Source organism: Macrobrachium nipponense, chromosome 10 (genome assembly GCF_015104395.2).
Source record: "Macrobrachium nipponense isolate FS-2020 chromosome 10, ASM1510439v2, whole genome shotgun sequence".
NCBI lineage: Eukaryota > Metazoa > Arthropoda > Malacostraca > Decapoda > Palaemonidae > Macrobrachium > Macrobrachium nipponense.
Genome location: NC_087204.1, coordinates 23,671,737 through 23,694,236, shown reverse-complemented (window position 1 = coordinate 23,694,236; position 22,500 = coordinate 23,671,737). Strand labels below are relative to the sequence as shown.

Genomic DNA, 22,500 nt, shown 5'->3' with positions numbered 1-22,500 from the left:
TATTTTTTTATTAAATACAGTATGTAACATTTTTACTTAGAAATTTTATGTAGCATTTATATTAAAGAAAATTTAGGCAAAATTTTTTAAGAAAAAATTTATGCGAAAGATTATTATTTTTTCAAAAATAAATATGACACATTTTTATTTTAAAACAAATTTATGTAACACATTTTTATTCTATAAAGAATTTTTTTAACACATTTCTATTTTTAAATAGGATTATGTGACACATTTATATATTTTTATTTTTATTCCGGTTTCCAGCGTTTGTCTTGTATATACTTAATTTCCATTTTTCAATATTTTTATATTTCTTGATACTTTTCTAAGACACCAAATACTCAACTTTCTAGTTACACTTTATAATAATATAGGTTCCTACATAGTTTTCCCTTTCCACTTGATATATTCACATCATATACTTATTGGTGTTCTAAATATTGTTGTCCTTTGTATTTTTATTCACTTTTTGAGAATTATCTGCATTAATATTTTTGTTTACCAAGCTCACTTAACCTTTTCTTTATAATTATCTATCATGTCTTATGTTTCTATTTTTTTGGGGGGTTTTGGTTTTGCTCATTTTTCCAAAATTTCTTTTGGCACACACTGACTGGACTTCGATTACATTGTAAGAATGCTTGTTGAAGTATCTTTCCCTCACCCCCAAATAATGTCGTTCAATTAACACATTTTTTTTTTTTTTTAATTTTGTCGTGTCTTTACATTCCACTTGGCTTTTTATATATATATAATTTAGTTTATAAGTATTTCTGGAAACCACGAGCTGCTCGTAAACCGTCAGAAATTTTTTTTTACATTTTGATTTGTTTTTTTCTGTGATTTATTTCGTTTATTATTCTTCGTTCCTTCCCAACGACTTTGTAGTCGTATTCTGTTAATTACCATAAACCTTCTCTCTTTGTCTGTTCGTGATTTGGATTGCTTCGGGCCTGGTGTAGGAAAGGCTGTTAGGTTTGCCATCCCAGTATACCTTTGCTCTTAAACAGATATTCACACTTCTCTTTTCACGTGCTTCATTGTATTCTGTTTTTATTCTCACATTTATTTTCTAAGTTATTCGATTTATTTTGATCTCTGCCTTTCCTTTCACTTCTCTTTGGCTTCTTCTTCCAGATGTCCGGTATGGTGCGAACTGGTGCCCCGATCATCTTGCCCCGTTCAGAGCTGACCCTCCACCGCGCTCCTCCCACGAGACCTGCGCGGACCCGAAGTCTATCGCGCACGCCCCTCAAACCCGTCCACGAAGAATGGTCGAGCGGGCGGACCCTTAGCAATGCCACGCCCACCGCTTCCTTCACCTTAAAGGAGAGTCAGAGATCCTCCTCCAGCACCTTCAGGAGGGCAGAGTACTCCCCCACCTCGACTATGTCCTCCTCCTTCCACCACCACCATCGCCACCACCGCCGTCGGGGCTCCGCCACTTCGAGGACGTCGTCGTCCTTGGCCCGCTCGCTCCGCACCCGCTCGCGCCCCTTCTACAGACAGGCCCGGACTCGCATGCGAGCCGCCCGGCGGTGGGCGAGCCACTTCAGGAGGCGCGTCAAAGCGCGGGGCGGCGGTGTTGTTCCCCTCCTGACACCTGCCAGATCTCGGCGCGGCGGTGGCGGCGGCGGGAGACAACCCGCGACTCTCTCTACCTCTGGGTGCCCTCCCTCGCCGAGACTCGCTGCCAGGAATAGCCCCAGGGTCCTGGCCGCCAACAGGGCGGCGTCGGCGGCGCGAGAGGTGCGGTGGGAGGCCGCCAGTGGACTTGGGGCCTTGTTCGAGTGCGGAGCGGCGGCAGGTAGTGCGGCGGTGCGGTTGTGCACTGGGCTGGTCGCAATGGCGGACGCCAGACTCCAGCAGCTGCGGCGGTCCATCAGCTCCTGGAGTCTCTCCACCGTCAGGAAGCCCAAAATCACCATCCCCAAGCTTAGGACGCCTAGCCTCAACCTCTTCACGAGGCGCAAGCGAAACAGGTAAGAGGGGGAGGAGGGGGGATAGGGTCCTCGGGTTAGGGGGGACAACGTGACCGATGACCTTGGCTACTGTTATTTCAGAGGGGGAAATGGGGAGGGGGTACCAAAGGGAAAGGGGTGGAGGGAGTTCCTGAATTGTGAGTAGCCGGGATAAACGGTGAAGAGAGGGGAAGGGAGGGGGAGGATGTCTTAGGGGTACTACAGACGAAGTGGGAGTCGGGGGCCATTCTTGTAAAGGTGCCCATTAAGCCACGGGACATTGGAGTGGCCGATAGGGAATGACCAAGAGGGTATCTGAAGCAACAGAAGAGCTTTGTGGCACTTCATGGCACACTTTGTCTGTCACGTCTCTTGGAAGATACCCTGAGTGCCACAATCTGAAGACCCATTAGTGTTTAGAGCTGCGCTCTTTTTATTTATTTATTTTTTCTTCTTAAAACCCAGCTGTTGGTTGCAGTTTTTTTCTGAATTACAACGAAAACTCCAGTAAAAATTATATATGTTTTTGTAAGCATGAGCAATTTTTAGCCTCCTTGGGAGATTATTCATTCATTCATTGAATGAACGGAGAGAAACTGAACAATTATTGTGCTGTTTTTCATAGAAGTTACCCACGATGTGGTCTCCGCTTAAATAACTTTGAGCCGTAATTGAAAATTTTTATATCCGTTACCAGATGTTTTTTTTTCTATAAATGGATATTTTTGTGTCTAGATAAATTACTTTATAACTGGATATTTTTCTGTACGTGGAATTTTTCTATAACTAGATATTTTTCTATAACTGGATATTTTTTCTATATCTCCATAATTTTCAAACTGGATATTTTTCAATAACTGGATATTTTTTCCATAAAACTAATATTTTTCTATAACTAAATATTTGTTCAATATTTTTCTGTGATTGGATAATTTTCTATCACTGGATATTTTCCCCGTACATAGATTCGTAGAATATTCGAGACCCAGTCAGGAGCTGGCATTTTTAACATTTTGTACCAGGGTTACGTTCCTCACTCTTAATTTTAATACATTTTAGGGCCCAGGTCAAAGTAGTTACGAAGTTTCTAGGGAATTTCTGTCAAGTTGATTGGGTATTTCCTTAAGGCAGGTGCCAAGTGGCACCTGAGGTTTGGTGGTTCGTATTTGAGAACACTTACATACACACACACACAGAAACACATGTATATATAACTCATGGAAATAGCCTTTGAATCACCGGAAACACACTTGGCTGGAAGACTGTATACGAAGCGCTTTCTCGTATTATATGGAGACATCTTTAGGATGTATTTTAAGTTTTAAAAGTAGCCTTTTTTTGTACTTATATATATTATATATATAAATATATATAACTGTTTCACGATAATATGGAACGTGGTGAATATTATATAAATAAAGACAATGTCCAAGAAGGAAAGTGAAACGATGAAAAAATTCACCGTTTCTCTAATATATATATATATATATATATATATATATATATATATATATATATATATATATATATATATATATATATATATATATATATATATATATATATATATATATATATATATATATGGACCTTGAGCTGGAATAAAATTATTTATAAACTGTATATGTATATATATATATATATATATATATATATATATAATATATATATATATATATTTTTTAATTTAAATAAATTTATTTAAACTCAAGGCCATATACATGAAATATACAAAGTATAGACAATAACATGCAAAGATAAATCGGCAATATAAACACAGTTGCTGAAGATGTATTAAAGATAATATTCATAATAATGGTAACAACAGTAATAATACTGGGAATAGTAGTTAAAAAACATTAAAAATGACAACAATTAGTGAAAAGATTGCATATTGAATAATACATCAGATAATATGATATTGAACTTTATAGCGTTTTGATAATCGTTATAACATTAATTTCCCTGAGTGGCAATGATGTAATTCATTTCGGCTGTATGATTATCATTGTTCAAAGAAAACTCATAATCACATGAGTCAATAAAATGTTTGATTTTGTATTTTACATAACAAAATCCAACAGACACTCTATTGTGGATTTACTTTTCCAATATCATTATCATGAATATAATTAGGAAAATAATCCTATTGTCATCATTGGAACTTGAAATTACCCTGTATTATTATCATTATAATAATATTACTGCGATTATTATAAAGTGCAACAATCCTCCCCACTCTACTTAAACATTCCACATTCCGCAGTCGATTGCCGAAAATATGCGTAATGACGCTTTTAACAAAGTAACAAGAAAAAGAAAAGATAACTGTCTCAATTTGAGCATCATCGGCACAAACAGTTTCGAACAGTTGCACAGACACGTGCAGCAGTTTCTCTGTTTAGTCATTGCAGCTGATGATGAGAAAACTGGCGACGATTCGTAACCGCTTCAGCTGCGGAGGCGCAAATTGACAATTGTGCTGCTGCGCGTTCCTGCAAGTTGTTGGGGGGGGGGCAATCCTGCAATGGCGGGGTCGCCTGTGTACGAAAGGGACGCGCCTTTGAATGACATTAGGAGTTTGTTTTCGCTTACTTTGTTGTTGTTGTTGTTCTTGCTGTTGCTTGTTTTGCTGGGCGGTTAGGAAGGGTCTATGAAAAAGCCTAAAAAGGTCTGAAAAAGGTGTTTCGCGTAGAGTTAAAGATACAGGAATGTTAGGATAGGATATTTATGATTTATTTATTAGAATCAAAATTAAAAACAATAAATGATGTGCACGGGAAACAGTACAGAACTACAATTTCTAATAAAATATAGCGCATTTATTTTAACTTTCGGTGGTGGAACAACTGTAGATTTTAAGCACGCGCCCCGAGTAAGTTGGAGGTCGGATCACGCCTTGTTCTGTATTAATTGTAGATTCTCTCTCTCTCTCTCTCTCTCTCTCTCTCTCTCTCTCTCTCTTCTAAAATTCCTTTAACATTGATAATGTGGGAGACATTCTTCAGGCGATGTGATATAATTTTATATTATTCAATTTAGTTTTATTGAGTAAACAGTGCAGCTCAGTTTCAAGGACTTAATTTCTCTCTCTCTCTCTCTCTCTCTCTCTCTCTCTCTCTCTCTTCTCTCTCTCCGTCCTGGTCTAGGTATGGGTATGAGGTTGCCTTCCCCATGGGCCTCCCGTGGCATTATTTTCAAGATTCAAGGTCAAATTATGAAGGTCAAGATCGTCGAATTGTTGAGTCTCTCTCTCTCTCTCTCTCTCTCTCTCTCCTCTCTCTCTCTCATTGTGGCATTTTGAACTTGTATGATAGTTTTCATGGTTAATATTACTCACACGTGCACACACACACACACACATATATATATATATATACTAATAAAAGGAGCCCATAAAAACACCAAAATGTAGAGAGAAAAGTACTATATTTCCGAGACTGCTGTCTCCCTCTTCAGGTCATGTGATTCAAAAATTCACATTTATATATATATATATATATATATATATATATATATATATATATATATATATATATATATATATATATTATATATAGATATAGATATAGATATATGCAGAAGCTAGGTACTATGTCGTACCTCTAAGTAGATGGGGATACAATCCACTATGATGTAAAGTCCTTCTGTAGTTTTATATAATATATCAATGTGGATTGTATCCATATATATATATATATATATATATAATAATGTATGTGTGTGTATGTATGTATATATTTACAAATAACGTCTATATTATTCAAACCCCTTATCACAGCGCAGCCCAGTCATGCATCTAAAGCAAGCTGAAATACCCCCTGCTATCATCCAATCTCTATGACGAGAGATGGCCCACTCGCTCATTTTTATCTCCCAATGGGTCAAGGTCAGTCAGCCTCACCTGCTCCCTCTAAATCCGATTTCCTTCTAATTTCGTTCCTCCCCCGAAACTCTATATCCCCCTTCGCGTTATTTTCGACTTTCGGAGTATTTATTCGTCCATTTTTTTCCACTCCCGTCACCTACGTCATGTCCTCACCTGTTTCACCTGGATTTACCTGTCACCTTTTGGCAGCCCCGTGCCCGGGGGTAGGGTTGGCTTTCTAGTGACGAAGGAGAATGTTTAGGTTGAGGTAGGAGTCCAAGAGGTGGTATGGTTGGGATATTATAATAATAATAATAATAATAATAATAATAATAATAATAATAATAATAATAATAATAATAATAATAATAATAATAAAGTACTAGAGTGTTGAGTAAAATAATATGTAAATACACAGTAAACAAGTTATACTCAGTAATTTTGGGGGTTTCTTTTTACATTTTCAGAAGAAAACTGAAAGAAGTTTTTGTTTTGTTTGGTCCATCATCAACAACAACAACAACAACAACAATAATAAGTAATAATAATAATAATAATATAATAATAATAATAATAATGATAAGTTCCAATTCACAATGTTTTAGTGAGACTATATTCAAAAATAACAAAAAAGTTTAAAAAATGGTCGTGAGCTCCCTTGCCTTTTTTTTTTCACCTTTTGTTTTGTATTTTGAAAAATACAGTCTCATCTACAGCATTGTGGCTTTGAACTCATTACCTCCGGGTGCGGCGTAGTGATGCACCATAGATAATAATAATAATAATAATAATAATAATAATAATAATAATAATAATATAATCAACATCATCATCCGTATACCACAGGTCTCACAAAAAGGAAAATTTTTTTCCGTAGTAATAGTAGAAGCCTACTACTACTACTACTACTACTACTGCTACTGCTCTTAATCCGTCAAGTAAAGGTATCACGTAAAAATAAATGATTGCGTAATCATTGCAATAAAAATTTCAGTCTTTGAGATCGGCACCATATATATATATATATATATATATATATATATATATATATATATATAATATATATTTATATATATATATATATATATTTATATATATATATATAAATGTATATTATATATTATATACATATAAACATTTTGGCTCGAACAAACCCATATTTATTATTTATTTTATTATTATTATTATTATTATTATCATCATCATCTTCATCATTCATATAAATCTCATAATAGCACGAGTCACTACAATGTGAATAAATCCTCATTAGTGTAAGTGTAAATATAAATAAGAAATGTATGTTTTTTTTATATATTTACACTTACACCACTGAATTTCCTCACCTATTATTATTATTATTATTATTATTATTATTATTATTATTATTATTATTATTATTATTCATCCGGAAGTGTCTTACATGATAAACGAAAAACCCAGACTTTTATATAAACAAAATCCTCTCAAGAACCGCAAAGGTAACAAAGATACAACAAAGATATAAGGCAAGAAATGTCATTTATGTCGAAGGGGGAATATTTACTACGTCAAGTGAATGCCCTCTCTCGTTTTCTACATCGCTCTTCTTGTGAGTTCGGAGGGGAGACTACTTAGAACCTGTTCTCTTCCCGTGAGGGGTTAGCGCCGTTTATGCATTACTTAAGGGTCTTTGCAGCGTCCCTTCGGGCCCTAGCTGGAACCTCTGTCATTCCTTTCACTGCAACTCCGTTCATATTCTCTTTCTTTCATCTGGCTTTCCACCCTCTCTAACAGTTGCTCCTCAGAGCAGCTGCTTTGAGGTTTTCCTCCTGTTACACCTGTAGAACCTTCTCACTCTCAGTTTCCCTTTCAGCGCTGAATGACCTCATAGTTCCCGGCGCTTGGCCTTTGGCCTAACTTCTATATTCTATCCTATAACCTGCTCTCTGTTGGTTGGGGGGGAGTTCAGAGGTGCGATTCAGGAAGGCAGTTGGGTACTTCAAAAAGATAATAAAGAAAAAATGTGTCTGGATGCCTTGGCTCAATGGTAAAGCGTTGGGATCGTGTTTGCAAGGTCCGTGGCTCAACTGGCCGGTGCATTGCCAGCCCGTCAGGTAACCCAGGGTCAGCTGAGGTCTAGAAAAAGGGACTATAACTATACATACATACACACACACACACACACACACACGCATATATATATATATATATACATATATATATATATATACATGCTGCATATAAGCGCCTCAGTGGCGTGGTCGGTTTGCTCTTGGACTATCACCTCTTGTGGCCGCGAGTTCGATTCTCGGGCATTCCATTGAGGGGTCAGAGATGTGTATTTCTGGCGATAGAAGTTCACTCTCGACGTGGTTCGGAAGTCACGTCAAGCCGTTGGTCCCGTTGCTGAATAACCACTGGTTCCATGCAACGTCAAAACACCATACAAACAAACATACACATATATATAGTATGTGTTTGTGTGGGTTTATGACACTCCAAAACCCCTCAAAATAACTATGGCGAAACCTAAATGAACGTCCTTACCTTACTCCATCTATACTTATCATTCTGGCGTAAACAGGAAACTAAAATGGTGTTGTTCTTTAATCTCCTCTGTTTCCTTTATTCTCAGGAGGTCGGGGGCGGAAGAGTGGTTTGGGTTGGGGCCGAGGCAGGTTTGGTGGTGATGGTCGTTGTTTGTTCATTGAGAGAGTAGTCACTGAAGGGTGGGACAAGATGAAATTCCAATGATTTTTGGGTACCGTCAACTTGCCTCAGATGTGCTGTAAAAAAGGAAGTTTTTATACAGGTTACAATATTTCCTTGGTATTCAATGCGTTATTTCCGGTTGTTTTGCGAAATCATTTATGACTATTTATTAAAGTAATTTCAGATGATTCATGAAGTATTATTCGGTTATTTATGAAATAATTTTGTGCTATTTTTTTAAGTCATTTCTGACTCTTCATGAAAGCGTTTCTGGCTCTTTGATGAAGTCATTTCTGGCTATTTATTTTATGTAATGTCGGGCTATGTATAAAGTAATTTCTCGTTATTTTTTATGTACTTTCGTAAAATGTCGACCTTTCATAGAGTATTATTGGTCTATTCCATGAAGTGATTTCTGGCTGTTTACACAGCAGTTTCTGCCCATTTTTATGTAGTAATTTCCGGCTATCTCATGAAGTAATTTATGGCTATTTATTAAAGTAATTTCTCGTTATTCATGACGTCATTTCTGGATATTTATTAAAGTAATTTCTTTTTATTCATAAAGTAATTTCTGGCTATTTATTAAAGTAATTTCTTGCTATTCATGAAATAATTTCTGGCTATTTATTAGAATAACTTCTCGTTATTCATGAAGTTATTTCTTGCTATTTATTAAACTAATTTCATGTTAGTCACGAAGTTATTTCTGGCTGTTTGTGAAATAATGTTTGTTTATTTTTATGAAGTAATTCCTGGCTTATTTTGTGAGGTCATTTATGGCTAATTATAAAGTAATTTACGTCCATTTTATGGAGCAGCTCCTGGCTATTTCCTGATGTAATTCCCGCCTATTTTATGAAGTAATTCCTGGTAATTTATCATTACTGAGTTCCTTCAGTTCCCTCTTTATATCTCCATTCATATTCTCGTCTTTTCATCTTCCTTTCCCCTTTCTCCTAACGATAAATCTCAGCGCTGAATGACCTCATAAGTCCCAAACTTTTGGCTTGAATTATATAGTTCTGTTTCAGTTTCTTGTAATTCACCATCATTCAGCTCCTTCAGTACCCTCCTCAATTCAGCGCTGAACGACCTCATACCTCCCAGCGCTTGGCCTTTGGCCTAAAAAAATTGTTCCAGCTCCAGTTATTATCATTCGTCATCATCCAGTTTCTTGAGTCCCGTCCTTAATTGCCTTCTTTGCCTTTAGTTGATAAGGTCTTGCAGAATGTGATGGTCGGGGGGCACAGTCGATGGCACTCATTGGCTCTGGCACTGTCTTCCTTCGGGTTGGCACTGCGAGCCGGCCGCGGTGCCAACGTGGGCCCCTCTCTCCAGTGTCCACTGACATACATACGTACATACGCGAACCTACACTTCAGTGCTGTCTTCACTGTTTATTTGTTATGCTTCTCGCTTCGGTATTTGGTTAAGGAGACTTTAATTTGATGGATGGACCGTCTTCGTTGTGAATCTTCGTTGTCGTCGGGTTATAATGCTTATTTTCTGATTGTTGTGTTGAACAAGTACATGTGTTTTATTTTGATACCAAATCAATACTGAATTTCCTTAAGCGAGAGTCAGATTTTGAATATTATATGTGAACACACACACATATACACAACACACACACACATATACACACACACACATATATATATATATAGATATATATATACATATATATATATATATATATATATATATATATATATATATATATATATATATAGTGTGTGTGTGTGTGTATGTATGGACTCGTATATATATATAATATCTTTGTGTACGTATGTGAATATATAAAAAAGTTCATTGTCAAGTCAGTAATCTTCAATAGAACAAAAAATTAACATTCAACTTATTCACCAAAGACTGCACAACCAAAGCTTCCCTCTCTCAGAATAGAGCACTTCCAACCTCTGTCCTCCACGAGACACTTCAACAACATAACGAAATTCAGACCCTATTCAACAAATATAATCTCTGTTTTGTCTGCGATCGAATTTGTAGTAGTCACCCAGATGGATGGTTGGTCGTTGGCAAATTCAGCAGCCAACATGATTCTCACACTCGAGACCGTCTATTAATAGATTTCTCAAAATATTTATTGTTTGTAGGGACCGTTTTTTGCTGTGAAATGAAAACATCAAAAGAGCAGCTTCGCCATTTTTGCCAAAGAGCAGACAGAGCGTCAGAGCGTTTCAAGATCGTTTTAGAAGTATTTTTATTTATTTATTTTTTTTTTTATGGCAAGTTCAGACGGCTCCTTGGGAGGGTTTTATCGCACCTAAGGTGGTCTGTAGTCTGATGTGAGAATGTTTAGGGAATTATTCAGGGGTTTAAGGTTGGGTGGGGTGCCGGGGAAGGACTTAGGAATTGTTATGAACCTCTTGATGGAGTTTGTATTGAATATTTCAAGAGGGGTTTTAGGGAAATTGTAGGGAGCTTTTAGGAATTGTTTAGGGAATTTGTAGGAAGCTTTTATGGAGTTGATAGGGATTTTTTAAGGGAGTTATAGGGAATTTTTGGGCGATTTTAAGGAGTTATTAGAAGTTTTTAGGAAATTTATAGTTATTAAAAGTTTTTAGGGAATTTCTAGAGAGTTATTAATACGTTTTAGGGAGTTATTAGAAGTTTTTAGGGAATTTCTAGAGTTTTTAGGAATTTTTAAGGGAATTTTTAGAGGTTTATTAGGAGGCGTTAGGTAATTTTTAGAGAGCTATGAGGAGATTATAGGGAATTTTTAGAGAGTTTCTAGGGAACTTTAGGGCCAAGATAGTCGCTTTGTAGTTTGTTTCTCCTCTACAAAGCTATAATTATAGCAAGATTGTAACATTTCTTCTACGAGACATCTGTAGTTTTAGGGGCATATATATATATATATATATATATATATATATATATATATATTATATATATATATAATCTTAGTCGCATTCACACTGTCAGATCCACCAAATACGTGTATCTCTCATGAGAAAAAAAACAAAAAAAAAAAAACAGCCGTCTATTTAAGTATGCAGACGGGAACCACGCTGCTGCTACACTTGACAGAGAATTCATATGGTTAAGAAAGAGCTGGCAAAGCCAATGTCTGTCAAGAGAGGGAATTCTCTCCCGAGCGTCACCGCCTACGAAAGGAACTGTATTCTGTCACGTGTAGTCTCTTCTGGAACGCAGCCCAGTGAGAGGGAGAATGTTGACAAGTACTAGGTACTGTTACGGTACGACCCAACAGAGTAATTGCTGCTTAATTGAAATCTCTCTCTCTCTCTCTCTCTCTCTCTCTCTCTCTCTCTCTCTCGTGGCCGTTGAGAGGGGCCAGGGGGCATAACCCCCTTTAGTTTTGGATAGTTAAAGCAGTTATGAAAATCATGGCATCACTGTAACTGATAGGCGTAGGGTAGACAGTCTGCTGTTCACAAAAATGTGTTTATTCTGTTTACTAAAATCAGTCTGAATTGTGTTATATGCTGAAAGATATTTTGGTCTTAACATTGTATTATGTATGTTGAATTCTTATTTTCAGTCTTGTAGCATTTTCTTTTCTACTGTCGAGGGGAAAGATCGGCCGAGTTAGATGAGAAAGGTCACGTGTGTGACGTAGACAGCGTTTCATGGAGCTCATCAGATTCGTATTTGTATCTATTGAACCGGCCCCGTATCGGGGTCACTCGAGTCAGGAGTAGGAACGTCTCCTGAACTATCCTTCTCTTTCCCGTTCTGTCCTTTCCCTCTCGGGCGCCGTTCCCTTCCACGCTTGGACAGGACAGACGGCTCGAGGGAGAAGTAGTAGGTCACCTTCAGTTTTTTTAAATATCCCGTCAATCAAAGGATGAGCTGCAGTGACAGAAAATGAGGATGACTTTGGTCTGCGCCTGCGTTTCGAGATGGCCGAGTTCAGGTGGGGGTTTTGGGTGGCTCACTGAAAACCGTTGCGTTTCAAGAACTTTATTGCTAAATACCGTAATCCGTGATGTTTTATGTGAATGACGTGAGCATGAATGATTTTTTTGATGTACAGATGTTTCTGTAAAGTCCGGTTTTACAGAAACAACCGATTAAATACTTAAAGGCGAATTAATGGTGATTTATTCATTTGTTATTATATTTTTTTTTTTTCACTCCAGATTCTGAAAATGTTCACATTATATTCTGATTGTTTTCATCTGATTGTGCGTGTCATTGGCAACATTACACAATCTTTTTTTTTTCTTTTTTTTCAACCCGAAAACCTGCCCTGTAAATATTTAATAATCTAAAATATTTAAGTTAAACAATTTTTAATATTGTTATGTCTTTTATATAATAATCTGTATACGACATACAAGTTTATATATTTATATCGTAATGAATATATATATCTCATTATATATATATATATATATATATAATATATATATACACAGTAATTATATATATATATATTATATATAATGATTGGTGTATCTATATATAATATATATCTATATATTATATATATAGTATAATTTTGTATAGATCTACTATCTATTATACATTATATGTATATGTTTATAATATAATAAGGTAATAATAAAGGACAAATGAAAATTATGTATTATGTTTATTTTGTTAAATATATATACATAAATGCAAATATATAATTGCTTTTGTAATCGTTTTTACAGGCCAGTCTTGTTTTAAATCCACTGGCGTTTCTTAACCAATGCTCTTCCCTGTTTAACCAATAGTTTACCAAATGATATCCATGACCTACAAAATGGATAAGCAAGCCAAAACACTTTCCCTAGTCCATCCTCTAAACCACAATACTCCTTCTGTATATATATATAAAAAATATTATAGCAGCCAAAATACTTTCCCTAATCCATCGTGTAAACCACAATATTTCTTCTTGATATGAAATAAATATTGTCGCGCGTAAGCCAGCTACGAACACGATCAAAATACAAATTGTATTCTTTGGAATCCAAGTGTTTTGGATTCTAAAGTTCCTGTAGTATTATTTACAGAGGGTTTTCGTTGCTTTTCTATCCTTGACTTCTTTCTGCTCTCTTTCTGGAGTCTTGCCATCTGGGTCATGCGTTGTTGCTTCGGGCTAGATTCCCCTGGGAGGGGGGGGGATCATTGACCTTGAATGTATACATATGTACTATATATATGTATGTATGTCTATATATGTATACTAATATATATGTTAATTTATATATTCCACACGTAAGCATACATATACTCATTGATGTGCATATAAGTTTATATTATTGCACATACATATTATATATATCTATGTATAATATATGTAATTGTATATATTATATTATATCTATATATATATCTATATATAATATATATGTTTATATTATATAATATATATATATATAATGTATATTATATATATATATATATATGTATGTATATATAAATGTGTGTGTGTACGTGCGTGTTTGTTTAGGCTATACTAGTGAGTTTGAAAACTATTCTTCGTGAATCTCCAAATCTACATCCTAAGGAATTCGCTGAATTCCTCTTTCAGTTTTTTCGATTTGTTCAGAGATGTATCTCATTCCCTTCTCATTTGTTATTCTTTTTTTTTTTCTTTTTTTTTTGCATTTTTACTGTTCTAGATTTCTCCCCAAAAGATTTAGAACGTGAGTTTTCATTTCTCCACCGGCCACTCGTTCTTCGAGAGGAAGTATGTTCTTGTTCTTCAGAAAATCTCGTTGTTCATTACAGCTAATGATTATTCTAATATTTACTACTGTACTGTCTGGTCAGTACTCCTTTTCAGTGTTTGTTTCAATTGAAATTACAAAATAAGATTTTTTTTAATTTTGTAATTTTAACACACGATTCTCAATTCATCTTTTACATTGCCAAAGCAGTGTTGTATAGATGTGAGTATTTTAATTATTATTTTTTTTTTAATTAGGAATTTTACTGAGCAAGTTTAGCGAGAGCTTCGTGAATAAGAGGTTGAGAATTTAGTGCAAAGATCCCAGTGCAGTTGTTAAGGGTTAAAATTTATTATTATTATTATTATTATTAGTTATTATTAATTTTATTATTTATTATTATTAATATTATTATTATTATTAATGAAAAAAAAAAAAAAGAAACAAATCCACAAGTGAATCGAACAGATTTATCTTTTAATTTTGTACATATAGATTTGTTTCTCCATTTCAAGACTCATGATGCATGACTAAGACATTATTATTATTATATTATTATTATTATTATTATTATTATTATTATTATTATTATTATTATTATTATTATTATTATTATTATTATTATTCTTGAGTTGACTTTTAAACTATAACTTGCCAATATATATATATATATATATATATATATATATAATTAATATATAATATATATGTGTGTGTGTGTGTGTGTGTGTGTGTGTGTGTGCGTATTTAGTAAGCATATATATATTATATATTTTATTTTATATATATATATATTTATAATATATATATATATATATATTATATATAGGATATAAATAAGTAGATGTGCTGTTGGTGAGCCTTTCGTGTGCATGTAGGAGACGGCTATTGTGAACGTTGCCTGTAGCGTGTAGTTTATTTACGATTCAGTGAAGTGGAATTGCTGCCGTCATTGATGAATGAGGGCGCTATTTTGACATTTCTGAACCTAACCAGTAAACTCAAATAGAGAGGGACGAACGTGCCAGTCTTAGGGACACCGAATTATTACCATACCAGAGAAAGTGAAGCAATCTGAATTTAAATCAGTACTAGACAGAGGCTCTTTGTCCCGCTAGATGCCCGTTGGGAACCCGGCATATGAAAGGGTGCCGTTGACAGAAGTGTTGGCTTTCTTTGCACAAAGGAGTCGAGGGAACGATCATATCTGGTCTGCACGTCCCTAGGGCTCTAGGGACCTGCCCTGTGTGCTCTAGGGGCACACACGTGCCGGCGCGTACGTGCGATTTACGAAGGGTACTCGTCTCTTTAAATCACGGGCAGTGTTTCGTCCTTTGTTTTTGACTTGAAGCAAAATATCCTCCTTTGTTCTGCAATTTAAAAGCCTATTGTTAATTCAAGGGCTGATTTGCTTATTTTGGCTCCGTTAGGGTCTCTCTCTCTCTCTCTCTCTCTCTCTCTCTCTCTCTCTCTCTCTCTCTCTCTCTCTCTCTCGGAGATACTGGCTCGTCCAGTTCTCTAATTAACATAGGGAAAAGTCCATGCGATTTACTCATTTTCCACTGAAGATTAGAAGATTGATCTTTTCATAATATTCCTAAAAGTAAATAAATAAAAAAAGCACGCGCTTTCTTCGGTCAGGAAACGGTATTCCACTCTTCTGTGAAGTGGTCATTAAGTTACTCTGAAAATAAAGGCCCGTCCTGATGACTAAGACTCACTCTTTACTCATTCTAATTGCCCAGAAAGAGCTCCTAATCACTCATGGAGTAAAGACCATTTTGCTAATTACCCAGAACAGGAAAACCAGAAGTAAATTATTCAGGAAAGTGTGTGCTAATTATTCAGCTTACAAAACTGAGAGGCGTAAAACCAATTTTTTGCATAATTATTCGAGGATTAAGGACGGAATGTCCCCAGACACCCAGAGAATAAAAAACTAAAGGTCCCTCTTTCTCCCTCTGGGGTACACCTTAAAACGTAGGGGCAAAAAACCAGAATTAAATTATTCAGGAAAGAACGTGCTAATTACTCAGTGCACAAACCCCAAGACAGCAAATCAAGGACAGAATGTCCCCAGAACAACCGGGGAATAAAAGTCTGAAGGTCCCTCCTTCTCCCCTTGGGTACACCACAAGATTCAGGAAAGAGTGTGCAAATTAATCAGTACATAAACCCAGAACAGAAACTATTTTTTTTAAATAATTATTTGAGAAATTATGGAAAGAATGTCAACAAACACCCAGAGAATAAAAAATGACAGGTCGCTACTACTCCCCTTGGGGTTCGCCACCAAAACGTAGGGGCAAAGCGAAAACAACCGTGAAATTGGTGCCACGAGGAGCAGATAGCACCACCGTAAGTAGTGAAGCATTGCAACTGTCACTGTGGGAATTGTCAGGAATTGCTGGGAATTGCTCCTTAAGCGGCAGTGACAACCTAACTCGCCTCTCTCTCTCTCTCTCTCTCTTTAACCTTTTATCTATCTGTGGTTTGCTCTCTCTCTCTCTCTCTCTCTCTCTCTCTCTCTCTCTCTCTCTCTCTCTCTCCACCCCGTATATTTTTTTCTAAATTTCTACCACTTTCAAAATTTATTTCTTTATTTATATTTAACCTTCTTCCTTTCTTCTTCTTCTTTCGATGTTCCTTGCCCAGTGCTGCCAAGGGATTTATTCACTTATTATCTTCCTGTCGTTTCCAGCATTTACTCTTCTTTATAACTCTTGCTTTTTTTAAGATTTTCATTTATGATGTAATTTGCCTTTGATGCTGGTCTCCGTAAGATGTGATCTTGACTTGCTCATTGGTTATCCCATTTATTGACTTGTAGTTCTTCCCAGATTTTATTTCTGGTTTCGTCTTTCTCTATCGTGGCATTTTTATTCCCCGACCGACGTCGTAGAATTCTCCTGGTTTTGGTTTAGTTCGCGACGCTGCGGAATTTGTCGAATTGGGTTAAATCAAACATGGTTAAGAGTCCATGTTCTTGTGTGGTTCTGATGTCAGTTGGAAGATTGATATAAAATGGCGCATGACCAGAAAGGTTTTGGCAACTTGTATGAATATTTTTCATGCTTCTCAGGTAGTTAAAGCTAGTAATTTTTGTTGTCTACTAGGTTGGTATCCTTTTCTCTTTTACCTCTTGCGGTGCAGCTGCTTTCATTCCTTTTTACTGTACCTCCGTTCATATTCTCATTCTTCCATCTTACTTTCCAGCCTCTCGTAGCAATTGATTCATAGCGCAACTGTTTTGAGGTGTTCCTCCCGTGACGCCTTTCAAACCTTTTCATTATCAATTTCCGCTTCAGCGCTGAATGGCCTTATTTGCCCCAGTGCTTGGCATGTATGCCTAAAATCTATAAATAAATCAATTAATCAATCAGAAAGGTTTCTGGTAACTTGTATAGATGTTTTTCATGCTTCGCAGGTAATTAAAGTTAATTATTTTTTGTCTAGGTTAATTGACCGAGTCTAAAGATCCACACAAGGCCTCTTATACCTTTCAGCGTCTTACTCTTACGGACCTCCTGTAGGCCAGACCCATTCTGGCATAAGGCCAGCCCCAGCTTAATCTGAATAAACTCAACCAGCCACTTGTTAAACCTATAAATTTATTTATATTTAATTGATTGATTGATTGATTATAAAAAGACGCATCGTATCTTAGAAGTTTGCCTTCCGTTTCAAGGGATAATGCATTGGGCCTCCTCTCTCTCTCTCTCTTCTCTCTCTCTCTCTCTCTCTCTCTCTCTCTCTCTCTCAGATTTCCCCTCAATAGTTACAGTGCCAAATATCTTCTGAGGCAGGTTTATAGTTATGCTTGATCTGCATGCTTAGTGTTATCACTACTACTTCGATTGATTTCCTCATGTAACCTCATAACTGACAGTCAAGAATAATTAATCAGCAGTTTTTCGAGCCCATCAACTGTCACTGCGCCACTCACCTCTGCGAAAACGACTACTCACTCGCAGCCTAGATATCATTGCCCTTCCATTCCGTCGATCCAGCACTTTTTAAAAAAAATTTTCTTTATCTTCCTTTCCCATTCCTTCTCAGCAGTCGATAATTATTATGCTTTTCCCCCCTTCTCTCCACAACTTTATTCTGATATCTGCTTTTCATCTACTCTGCTACTTCCTATATCCACAATTATATATATTATATATATATATATATATATATATATATTATATATAATGTTTATATATATAATGTGTGTTATGCATGCATGTAATATACACAAGGAAACTACTATTATTATTCTTAATATATATAATATATAATTAATCTATAATAATATATTATATGTATATATATAATATACATATATTAATTTAAATTAAAAAATATATGTGTGTGTAATGCATGTATATATACTTACACTATATATTTATATATAAATAAATATAACATATATTCAAATATATTAGATATATTGTATTATATAATATATATATATATATATATATATATGAATATAAATATAAATAAGGTATAAGCCACGAAGGAGAAATAAACAACGGAGTTTCTGCAAGTTCTTGCAGAAACTCCGTTGTTTCTGTTTCCTTCGTGGCTTATACCCTTTATTTATGCATTTATTCACGTTCCAAACTTTCGTGATTCAGTTATACATACTACATACCTACATACATACATACATTATATATATATATATATATATATAATATTATATATATATTATATATATATATATATATATATATACACTCTGGCAAACGTCTAGATAAAAATCGACTTATTCACGCGTGAAATTCTCTTCCATGCAAGAGAAATACCTCAGTCAAATGCCCTCTCTAAAATTTATGTTTTTATTCTCTGTACTTTTATTTATGTGTGTATTTATTTATTTATTTTACCTTTTACCTCGTTCGTCTTCTTTGCCTCGCTTCCTTCGTTCTTGTGCTTCGTATTCTTGGTCTCTGTTAATTGACTTTGCTATAGTAGTACCGTATACTCTGGCTCTCATCGTTTACTACAAAAGGTTCGTCACAGTTTTCGAAAAAGAGCATCGACTGTAAATCCGGTTCGTGGAGGCGTTCTTTAAACGAATGATCAGGTGCCCGTATTTTGTATCGCGTTTTAAGTTTTTCTCCTCTTATCATTGCTTTTCCTCCTCCTCCTCCTCCTCTTGTTGTTGTTGTTGTTGTTGTTTCAACACCATTTTTATTTTTTGACATTGACGTTATTTTAATGTTGCTTAGATATTCCATTCATTTCTCCTCCTCCTCCTCCTCCTCCTCCTCCTCGTCCTCCTCCTCCCCGTCTTCTTCTTCTTCTTCTTCAACGCCTTTTCATTTTTTTGACAGACATTGTTTTAATGTTGCTCAGATTTTCCATTCATTTGTCAATGAAGTCTTTCCCCTTTTTATTATGTTTATGACTTTCTTCTTCTTCTTCTTCTTGATTTTTTACTTTGTTTTAATGTTGTTTACATTATCCATTCATTTGTCAATGGAGACTTTTTTTATTAATGTGCTTATGATTTAACATTCATTTTCGTATTTAGTTTATTTATTTATTCTTTATTAAATTCCATTACTAATTTATCTTCCTTTCTATAAAAAAAACTACTTTTCCGTTCATTCATAAAAGGTAGAATAACTTTTTAATTGGAGATTTTCCTCCTTTTTAATTGATATTTATTTATAATAACATTTAAATTCGTTGATGTGTATCGTAATCTAGGTCAGGAAAGTGATCAAAAGGAATATATATATATATATATATATAGTATATATACTATATATATATATATTATATATATATATATATATATATATATATATATATATATATATATATATATATATATATATATACACACACGTATATATACGTGTATGCATATGAAAATTTGATCGAAATAAAGCATTACTGAATTGATATGATGTATGAGTAATATTAATGTTATTATTGTTTTTATTACTGAATGCACTCACATTAGATAAGTCTTAAAGACCTGTAAACTTTCAAGGCAAACTTTCGAAATTTAAAGACGAAATAAACAAAGGAAGGACGAAAAGATTCGCGTGAATAAGAAACAAGTAGACTCAATCAGAATCTATTCTTAGTGGCAGTATTTCTCTCTCTCTCTCTCTCTTCTCTCTCTCTCTTCTCTCTCTCTCTCTATATATATATATATATATATATATATATATATATATATATATATATATCACGATTACCTAGCAGTTCTGTATACATACATATACATATGTACATACATATGTGCACATATACAATACCTTACAATGTTAACGGCATTAAGCTTCTAAATAATGCTTTATATTATAATAGTATGTATTATATACTGCTCCTAATCAAATGAGTATATATATTTAATGGCAAATATTCAGATGATGCATATTGCTTCGAAATGACTGTTAAGTTAAGCTTCTAAAGTCTGCTTTACAATATGGTGTATATTACGTTCTACGGCCAACTGAATGCGTTTGTTCAATGCTAAATTTTCATTTAAATATTCGTTACGTCGTATGAGACGTAGTAATTGTCCCGGTTCAAACGATTCGAAGAAGCTCGAGGAGTCGACCTTGTCAGTTAAATCCCCCATTCGCAATAGCGAGTCATCCGTCATCATTTGTTGAATGTTTCGTCTTGACGATTTCGACTCCTGTCTTCTTCGGGGGTAGACGGCCGTTTGGGAGCGGTTGGGTGAAGGTTGGTGGGAATGGGGGGGGAGGGTGTGGCACCCCATAGGGTGGGAGGTTAATAGAGGTTCTTGGGTAGGGGAGGTGGGGCAGGGGTATGCCGAGTGCCAAGCCCATGTGCTTGGCAGTTGCGCCGATCGTTTCGGGAGGGGTAAGTTGGGGGCGGGAGGGGGGAGGAGCTGTTTGGCCGGGTGGGAGGGGGAGGGGGAGGGAGGGAGGGTGCCTCCGAAATATCCCCCTCAATGCCTTTTCTAGATGCGCTCTAGATTCTAGCGGAAGAAAACAGTGGGGAAAATGTTAGTATTTTTTTTTTTTTTTGTTTTTTTTTTTTTTTTTTTTTTTTTTTACAGCATCTTTCCATTCCCTCCCCAACCTTTTAAGTACCACACCTCTCTCTCTCTCTCCTCTCTCTCTCTCTCTCTCTCTCTCTCTCTCCAGCTTTCCCAATTACCCGTCATTCTCGCAAAACGAGAGCTTCCTGTTAGCACATCGTAACGACTTCGGGCATCATTCGCATGAAATTGTGGAGGAGGTTATCATAAATCGTCTGGAGGGGGGATTGTTTCGACGCCATAGAGAGGCCACGTGACAAAAACGTCAAACACCCTTCAGAAAAGATTACTGTACAGGGCGCCTTAAAAGTCTTCGAATCCTGTTGTCAGAAATAAAAGCGATCGGTGGGTATGTCCAAGATTCGCGTAATTAGGATAGGGACGTTCATTCTCTTTCGAATACCTAACTGATATATAGATATATATATATATATATATATATATGATATCATATATATATATCATATTTATTTATATATATATATATATATATATATATTATATTATACATATATTCATTCATTATTTATATATATACATATATATATATATATATATATATATATACACATTACAATTTTATACTTATTTATAGTTTTGATTGAATTTAACTAAATGAGTTTCCATATATTACATTTTTTATATTGATTTATAGCTTTGATTGGCCTTAGTTGCCCCAGTGCTTGGCATGTATGCATAGAATCTATGAACCAATCAGTTTTTCGGTGCCTACTTGTATAATATTATTTTGAGTAATATATTGCGCATTAGTAAACTTTAATTTCAGCAATCCTGGAGGCTCAGTTAATTCTTCTTCTTTTATTTTTTTATTATCTCCCGTACTTATCCAAACTCCCCTACTGACCCATATTAACTGCAAGGGTCATTCCGTGCTGGACGTCGTCCCACAATATGTATTGTTGCGTTTGATACTAAGAGTGGTTTCCAAATTACAGAGGTCTATACTCTGTTTTTTTCTATCTCTCCATCCGCCTGTGGTGTTTCCGGGCTTTAGATAGTTACATTCAGCTTACATTCAACAATAATAATAATATCCTATTTCGAATATTAACGGTGTACTTCACATACAGTAAATTATTAAAACACTTTTCAGTTGCAAATGTACACCTAGATATCCTTTTATTTACCTAAAACTTACACATAGCGTAACTATTTAAAGCCCGGAATGCAGTGTTACCATACAAAAACACCACAGGCGGATGGACAGATGGAAAAAAACAGAGTATAGTTACGATAGGAATTCTAGGTGAGAAAACTGTCAAGGAATTTGTTCTA

General features: G+C 35.3%; 1 protein-coding gene across 1 annotated transcript in view; it reads left to right on the top strand.

The window, feature by feature from the left end:
• Positions 1-1,024: 1,024 nt before the first annotated feature.
• LOC135223478 (uncharacterized) overlaps positions 1,025-22,500 on the top strand; it is a 152,891-nt gene continuing 131,415 nt past the window's right edge. Inside the window, 1 exon segment of the mRNA XM_064261906.1 lies at positions 1,025-1,985. Coding sequence (XP_064117976.1) covers positions 1,141-1,985 — 845 coding nt within the window. The 5' untranslated portion in view covers positions 1,025-1,140.